The following is an 8,791-nucleotide window of genomic DNA, read 5'->3' as shown; positions in this document are numbered from 1 at the left end:
TACAGCCGAAACTGAAGAAAATACGTAATTATTTCAATTATTTTCTCCCTCTCTTTGAATCAAAACTGAAATAAATTGTAGTCAAGCTCTTGCTGCACTAACAGGTGCTACAACTTCCAAATTTACTTTTTTCCTTTGGAAGGATGAGTGCATTCTCCAAGCTGCAGCTGAACCTGGGAACTGTAGTCCTGAAACAGCCCCCACAGCAAATACTGGACAGCATGGCCTTGGCAGGCTGTGCTACTCGTGCTTTGCTCCCTGGAAATGGCTCAGCAAGTGTTTTCCTTTGTAGATTTTGCCTTGTCAAGCTAACAGAAACTCCTTGAATGTATGGAACCAGATACAGGGAAAGCAGTAATCAAATTATTGCTTGTAAAATGTTTGTGACGTGAAAGAGTCTTAATCAAAGTATAGGTCCTGCCTCAAGGATCTTACAGTTACAGTAACTATCATAATTGCAGTGATGATAGTCTGCTATTAATTATTAAATGGTCACAACAAGTTTTGAATATGTAAAACACTGGAAGAAAGAAATCCCACTTTAAAGCTGGCAAATACTCTACAACATGTGATAAATTTATTTCCTACTGCATATGTCCATTTTTCCCCAAAGCACTTGGAAGAGATTTTATATTCTGCCATGTTCTTCCACATGAGTCACTCCCTCCTGGTAATTTTTTGTCTTCCTTTTTTGTGTTCTAGTCCAACACATCAAAATCTAAATTCCTGTTTCTCAGTTTGCAGTGAGGAACCAGGTTGGATATTTTCAAAGATGCCTATTCACAGCTGAAATGAAAGGACAAAGTCCAAAGCAAATTCTTCTGTGTGCATTTTTTGGTAGCACATTAAAACCAACTTGATTTAAGATTCATTCAGGGTCCAAGTGATTTCTCTCAGCTGTGCATTTTGGAGTTACATGTAAAGCAGAAAATCCTTCTGCTCTCTTCTCCTGTAGCTGACATACCTCCCAAGCTGCCCTTCAGTGTTGAAATAACCATTGAAGAACTCATCTATTTAATAAACCACAAGAGACCCTGTGTGAAAAGTGTTTACTTCTAATTTTCAGCCCACTTACATGCACATGACATTCTTAGAAAGCTGGCAGTACTTGCAGCATGTCATTATAACAACCAGGATTCCTGAAAGTTTGTAACACTACTAGTCCTTCTCATTGCAAGATCTTAACACATTACAAAAGGAGTAAATCATTTCTAGCAGGGGACAATCCTGCTTTTAACAGTTCCTCTATGTCTTTCTCATGGGAATGATTTATGCCAGTGATAATATTCTGGTACTTCCCTCCATTTGTCTGTTATTACTTGGAGTGTGGGACTGACTCCAGAGATGAGCAGAAGTCATTTTGTGCTCACCTGTATTTGAAAGTCACAAGGAATATATAGAGTGTCACCATGAATATATAGAGTGATCTGTCCCAGGAGTAGTTAAGTGCTTCAATTGTCATAAAACAATTAAGTGACTAAAACCAGTAATTGGTCTTCATGGTCGGATAAGCCTGATAAGGGGAGCAAAAGAGAGACATGACCATATTGTAACATTCAAACACTGGAGGTGAGATAAGAGAAGATCAGTGAAAAGTATGATGGACAAATGTTGTGCAGACTCTGATACCAGGCTCAGACGGAGCTACAGGAACACAACCTTCCAGATGTACATTCACAGAGCAGGGGAACAGCCTCATTGCAGGCAACAGCTCTGCATGCACAGAGGGTGAATGTGTCACTGCACATCTCGGAGTTCTTGGCTCTGATGTGGAGAAGGAAGAGAGACAAGCTCGTCATTTCACGTTAGCGCACGGCCGGCACAGAGGGAGGTGATGGGAAGAGGACAAGATAACCATGCTCATAGAGGGCCTGAGAAAAACAGAATACATTCTGGAAAAAGCCTCCTGTCACCTTAACACCCAAGCTATTTACTACAGCAAATAACCTACTAGGTGCATCTGCAGCAACTGGTTGCATCTGCCCCTAGGCAATATCCACCTTCTCGCATCCATGTGTCACTACACAGGATTCATCCCATCCTTTCTGAACAGACGGTTGAGGGGCCTGGACCAGGCATATGTCATGTTTGTAGAAAGCCTGGAATGCCCTTGTACTATCTGTAAAATATATCTCAGTAACGTGAAGCAGTCTGCAAAGTGTAGGAAAAAAAAGAAACTGGGACCTCTTTCTGTTGCAATTAAAGATTAGGCCCTTATTGTTACCTCAGTCCAGGAACATGGGACAAAGCATCCTGATTATTCTTCACCATGCAGCTCTGAGCTTTGCCAGTGGCTGCCTCAGAAGCTCCTCGAGGTTCCTCTGTGGAGCAGGCACCACCAGCCACAGTGATGATTCCTCACACCCTGCAGGCTCTGGTGTGGTTTCCTATCCAAGTGTCACACTCACTTACTGGTACCCACAGCTGAGCAGAGAGTCCCTCCAGAGCTGGGCTGGACCATTACAGATCAAACCTTTTCCTGGCACATGGAAGGGAGGAACAATCTGAGCCTCTGAAGAAAATGGGAATAGACAGGGCCTTTGCCTTGGAAATCTCCCTGCACAACAGGTGCCTCCTCTGTCATCCCACCTAAACCACGACAACCAGATCACAAGTCGTGCCCACTGCTGCCAACACTGCGTGTGCCCCTGGTGCTTCCACCACCCGGGGGGAGAGGGGAAGAGGGGAAGAGGGGAAGAGGGGAAGAGGGGAAGAGGGGAAGAGGGGAAGAGGGGAAGAGGGGAAGAGGGGAAGAGGGGAAGAGGGGAAGAGGGGAAGAGGGGAAGAGGGGAAGAGGGGAAGAGGGGAAGAGGGGAAGAGGGGAAGAGGGGAAGAGGGGAAGGGAAGGGAAGGGAAGGGAAGGGAAGGGAAGGGAAGGGAAGGGAAGGGAAGGGAAGGGAAGGGAAGGGAAGGGAAGGGAAGGGAAGGGAAGGGAAGGGAAGGGAAGGGAAGGGCGCGCTGCCCTCCGATTGGTGGCGAGGTGTCCCCGCGGCCCCTCTCGGCGATATAAGTGCAGCGGGGCCGTTCCGCGCTCACTGCCCGCCCCCAGCCCGGGCGCAGCGCCGAGCGGAGCGGCGGGGCCGCCTCCTCCTCCTCCTCCACCTCTTCCTCCTGCTCGGCGCCCAGGCAGCGGAGCGCGGTTCCCCGGCGATGGCCGAGCTCAAGTCGCTGGGCAGCGAGGCGTACCTGGCGCTGGCCCCCGGCTACGGCCCCTCGGCTTTCGCCTACGGGGCGGTGCGCGGGGGCGCCGAGGGCCCGCGGGGCGCGTACCCGGGGGGCGGCGGGGCGGACTTCCATCCCGGGGCGCTGGGCAAGTCGGCGGAGAGCAGCGGCGAGCAGAGCGGCGACGAGGAGGACGGCTTCGAGCCGGGGGTGAAGGGCGGCGCGGGCTTCGAGCGAGAGGGGAAGCTGAAGGGGGGAGCCCTGGGCAAGAAGCCCAAGGAGCAGCGCTCGCTGCGGCTCAGCATCAACGCGCGGGAGCGGCGGCGGATGCACGACCTGAACGACGCCCTGGACGGGCTGCGCTCCGTCATCCCCTACGCGCACAGCCCCTCGGTGCGGAAACTCTCCAAAATCGCCACGCTGCTCCTGGCCAAGAACTACATCCTCATGCAGGCGCAGGCCCTGGAGGAGATGCGGCGGCTGGTGGCCTACCTGAACCAGGGCCAGGCGCTGAGCGCCCCGCTGCCCGCCACCCTCAATCCCTTCGGACAGTCGCCCGTCTACCCCTTCGGCGGCGCGGCCGTGCCCGGCTGCCCCGAGAAATGCACTGCCTTCACAGGAGCCGCCTCCGCCCTCTGCAAACACTGTAACGACAAGCCTTGACTTCTGCCTTCTTCGGGCTTTTCCTTTATTTTTTTTTTTTATTTTTATTTTTTTTTAGTTCTGTGCACTTTTCTTTCCACTGCCATCATCTTTGGCTTCCTTCCATCAGTTAAGTCTGGGTTTTCTTTTTGTTTGCATCTCTTAAATATCCCTCTCCCCATTTGGAAATATTTGGCAGTTCACGTGGACTCCCAAAACATCCACTTTCTACTTTGTTTAGTTACCCCCCACATGCAACTTCATCTGTAGAGTTATTTCCTTCCCAGCCTGTCAGTGGACTGTGAGCGTAAATGTTGCTTTTCCACTTGCTCTGAGCTACAAAGTTTCTGAGCAGTTTTGAAACAAAACTGTAGAAAAACAGAGAGGGAGAGAGATCTGGAAATGGAAAGATCAGTGAGTCTGTTCCGGCATGATCGACCTGTGTTAAAAATACATCAAAGGAGGGCAGGAAAGCAAAATCCAGGTGCAAACTATGCAATGTTTCAGGTTCCTGAGCGGGTGGGGGTCCTATAGCCAGCTGGGTTGGACTGCACCTGCAAATTCAACTGAAAATCATTTGGTCAGCACATGGGAGGGGGGGAAGTTCAGTGCTCTTGATAAAACTATTGATGCTTCAAAGAAAGATGCTTTTTTTTTTTTTTTTTTTTTTTTCACTTAAAAAATTAACCCGTTCTTGGACTGGGAGGAACCTGTGATTGTATGCTAATGCTTGCTGTTTGCCTGTTTCTCAGCTTGGTTAAGTTTTCCAGATGATTTTCCAAAGTCGTTGCTCATCATGATAAACAAAGCAAAAGATCACTTAACATATAAATATGTATTTATAATAAATAAAAGACATGAATAACCACTTTCTCTGTCCTACATGTCTCTAAAACCAGCTGGTAGTCAAAGCAAAACTCCTGCTGAAGTCAGGTAAAGCGGAGATGGATGCAGCAGGAGCAGCTATGTGAAGTTAGGGGAATGATTGGAATACTTGGAAAAAGCTTGTAGATATTCAGCTCTTTATCAGCAGGGTTGTTTTTTTTTTCTCCAGTTTCTCATGAATTGTGAGCGCACAAAAAAAGTTGCTTATGTCTGACATTTAAGAGTTAAGCAGGTAGAGATTTTGCTTGTGCATTTTGACACTTGCTGGGGGATGCTGAAAGTGGTGTTTGACCGGGGTTATCATAGCAGGGAGCTTGGCTCTGAGGGCACCCATGGAAAACATGGCAGGGAAGGAAATCGCTTAAAGACTCTGCTTATCCCTTTGGCTTGGTTTTCTCTTAAATCTACAGCTTGACCCTAAACCTACTTGTGGGGTTTGGGCCACTTAATATCATAACTAAACTAATAATCCCTTGCTAATATTGACTGTGTTTGTACAAGTTACAAAGTGAGTCCCTTGCTGGCTGAGTTTTTGGTGTTGCTTGTGATGGTTTTACTTTGGTTTTCTGGTTTATGGTGTTCGACGCTTTGGTGCCTTTTATGCTTCACTAGTCATTATATTATAATAATAATAATAATTGAGGTGCATTCAGTGCTTTCTGTTTGGGTGGGAATACCCACCCAATGTCAGAGCAACCACGTAAACTGGTACAGTCGCAGCCTCAGGGGCTCGAGCTGTCCGTGGCCATTTGTGTTAGGAGTGGGGTGTAACTATTTAGGGTTATTAAACCAATTTCCATGCCTGTCGCTAGTGTTATGCTAATTTGAAAAGGACTGCCATCCCTCTAAAGCCGCTTGTCCATGGCACTTAATTTTAATTAATACATTTCCAAAAGACTTTTTGTGTTTGGAGAACGAAGTGTGTGATTAAGCCTCATTCATAAAGACATATGTTTAAAACTGGTTCCTGCTCGTTTCCATTTTTATATCTTCACTTCTTCCTGTTTTTTCTCTTTTTTTTTTTTTTTTTTAATTACAGAATAGTTTTACAGAACAGTTTATCTCTTTTTCCATAAAACAAAATTTTGAATGTACTCTCAAAAGGCATCTGATGAAGTGAAAGCTGACCAAAACCACTACTGAAGCAAAAATGACTGGAAACTGCAGATCAGCAAAGGTCATTTAAAATTTTGCAGACTGAGTTGTTGCTAGATAACATTTTGGAAAAAAAAACCAAACCTGTCACCTAAACAGAGAATCATGATTTTTAAGTAGATGTATGTTGCTTCTGGTTAAAATTAGAGAAGATTTAGCAGTTGAGAATATTTAAATGGAGATTAATTTAAGGGTTCATTTTTCACCAAAACTAAAATAGTTGGAGAATAAAGTATTTAACAGCTTAATATTTAATCTGAGTTTGGTTTGGTTAAAGATTTAACACTAATAATAATGGAATTTATAATTGCTTCTTTCTCCAATAATTATCACCAAAAAAAAGCAGCTCACTAATTTCAGAGCCTAAAAATGTCTTTATAGTCTTAGAGACAAGCTGGTTTTGGAATGATGGGGTTTAGTACAGTGATTGTTTTAAATCTCTTCCTTTAATTTACATCAGTAACAACTTGCTCATCCTACCTTATCTACCCGGAATAGTAAAAAATCCACCTTCTGAGAGTCCTTGAAATATTCAGAAGGTTCTTCAAGAACCCACTTGGAATCAATCAATCTCAGGAGACTAAATATGGAATTTCAAATACAGATGATAAAGCCTGTATTAAAAAATTTTTTTCATAGGAAAAATAGCAAACTTGAGTATCTAAGTGCTGTTAAAAGGCCAGGTATTAAAAACAAGTGAAAAATTTGTCAAAACAATGCTAGAGGAACTTGTAAATCATTATTAAAATTGACCTTAGAGTACAGCGGTTTTAATTCAAAAGGAAAAAGAAGATCAATCATAACTTTTCCTGCAACAAGCAACATTAAGCTAGAATTAAGTTGTCTAACTTCTCAGTTAATCTGAAAGTTCAGTCCTGTGAGTTGCTTCTCTCCACCACGGACTTGCAGGATTTGAACTCGTACAGAGGTGAAGCCCAGACCGAGCCCTTCGCGTTTCCTGTGGCAGGAAGGCATCTACTCCGAGGTGATTTACACTGAGCTGCTGCTAAAACTGCTTCCAAGTGAATGCCTAATACCACTGAAAAGATGATTTTGTTGGGAGGGGATAAACGAGCTATTGCATTTGTGTGTGAAGCATCGGTGCTAACCTTGCAGATGTGCGTGGTTATCCTGAGGATGACATCCTGTAACTTGTCATCTGTTTTTCCCCTTCTCTGGCATACGAGAAACAAATCAACTTATTTTGTGTACCATGTAAGGTTTTAAGTGTCTGCTTCCGTTTGGTGTTTCAGAGAAGATAAAGGGAGGACTTCAAAAAAGCTGAAGATCTTTTTTTTTTTTTCCTGCTCAGATGTTCTTGTTATGATGCCTGCTTCTTTTTTCCCAAGGAGGATTTGTTTTGTATGCTCAGATGGAACTGAAATGCAGTTCATGTGTTCTAATGTGCTTATTATCCTGATATGTTCATAATTTGAAGAAAACATAATCCCAGCTTTTAATTAAATGTAATATATTGTTTTCTAACCTCACTTAGTTTTTCTTTCAACTTCATGAGGTGTCACAAAGAGGAAGTGCTGCCCTTCTGTGCTGCCCTGCTGTCTGTTGTTTTTTTAAGTTGTGGAATTCTGGTCACTAACCAAAGCAAAGGTTTTCTTAACCAATATGCATAACCTTATTAACAGGGAATTGGAAAGTGCTGTCAGCTCCCACCGCATCAGTCAAGATTTAACATTAGCAGTCTTGAGCCTGCAAGGAAAAACGTTGTTTAATCAAATACAGGGGAGCAACAGGTCTGAAGATGGAGGGCCTAGAAGGCAGCTGTCTACTTCAGATACCAGCAAAAAGTTAAATCAGTTGGAGTTCCTGGAAGGAAACCGTGAGAATCATGGAGCTTTCCTTGTCCTTTGATCCCTTTTGCTGATTTTCTGACATGCTGTCATAATATCTGAATATTGCTTGGTGCTGAGCTTGTTTCCCAGACTTTAGGAAGTGATTTCTCATTGTTCTCAGATCACTTTTTGGTATTGTTCTTTACATACCCATTTCTGTAATTTCCATTTCAAAAGAGCAGTTGACACTTTACGAGAGTGAAGTGAAGGTAGGGTCCAATCCTGATGCTGTTTTACTAATTGGCAGCCCTGGTGATGAGGTGGGGCCCAATGCTGCCGAGCACAGTGGCGGTTTCTAAACCCAACATAATGCTGCCTTTAAGGGGTTCCCGAGGCCCAGAAAAACTTGTACAAGCTTTATCCCTTTACTATATTAGCCTTGTAGCACGTGTAAAGCACAGGGCACCGTGGGTAAAGACCTCATTTGAAAGCTTTCATGGCTCTTCAGCCCAAACCTGCTCGTTGCCAGCCCAGCAGCGGAGTCTCTGCGCGAGGTTGAGTCCTCGCATACGGCAGGTTTCTAGCCCAGTTTGCAACAGCTGGAATTATTTAGCTTACAGTTTAGGTGAGCAAAACCAAGCATTCCACCTTGCCTTCTATAATGTGTGTTCCAGTGTGTTATTTGGATGGACTCTTGAAAAAAGAGGTCGGGCTCTGGAGCGTTACTGAGATTTATTTTACCTGCGCTCGTTTCCTACCATGTGAATTATCAGCAGAGAAATCATTGCTCTGACCTGAACAGGTGAAAATGCTTCTAAAGATTATTAGAACACACCATCCAATATTTTCAATTTTCAGAACTGCTTTTATTTTGTTATCTGTCATTTGATAGAATTTTGATTAGTATTGCACGGTGGAAAAGTTGGGGGTTTTTTTCTGTTTTCACTAATCCTGATTAAGGCTAGAAAAGACTCTTGATTACAGTAATTTTAATAATGTAAATTTGTTTGTGATATGTCTTTAGTCTTTAATCCCCTTTGGCATTCCATTCAAAAGGAGATGAAAAATTCAGGGATTTGTAACATTTAAATCAGTCATTCCATGAATGTTTCTCAGACGGTTTTTCTTCTACCTGAAATAAAAAACACATAATGGAT

At 44.0% G+C, this 8,791-nt stretch overlaps 1 protein-coding gene across 1 annotated transcript; it reads left to right on the top strand.

The window, feature by feature from the left end:
- The first annotated feature begins 3,070 nt into the window (after window positions 1-3,070).
- On the top strand, window positions 3,071-4,672 carry BHLHE23 (basic helix-loop-helix family member e23). Its single transcript, XM_051803149.1, has one exon. The coding sequence runs from the start codon at window positions 3,151-3,153 to the stop codon at window positions 3,823-3,825; it is 675 nt and encodes a 224-aa protein (XP_051659109.1). The 5' UTR covers window positions 3,071-3,150; the 3' UTR covers window positions 3,826-4,672.
- Window positions 4,673-8,791: the final 4,119 nt, after the last annotated feature.

The sequence above is a fragment of the Manacus candei genome, unplaced genomic scaffold, assembly GCF_025592945.1.
Source record: "Manacus candei isolate 608988 ecotype Guabito, Panama unplaced genomic scaffold, ASM2559294v1 h1tg000057l, whole genome shotgun sequence".
Taxonomy (NCBI): domain Eukaryota; kingdom Metazoa; phylum Chordata; class Aves; order Passeriformes; family Pipridae; genus Manacus; species Manacus candei.
Note: the sequence above shows the minus strand (reverse complement) of the source record. Positions and strands in the feature narration are given on the sequence as shown.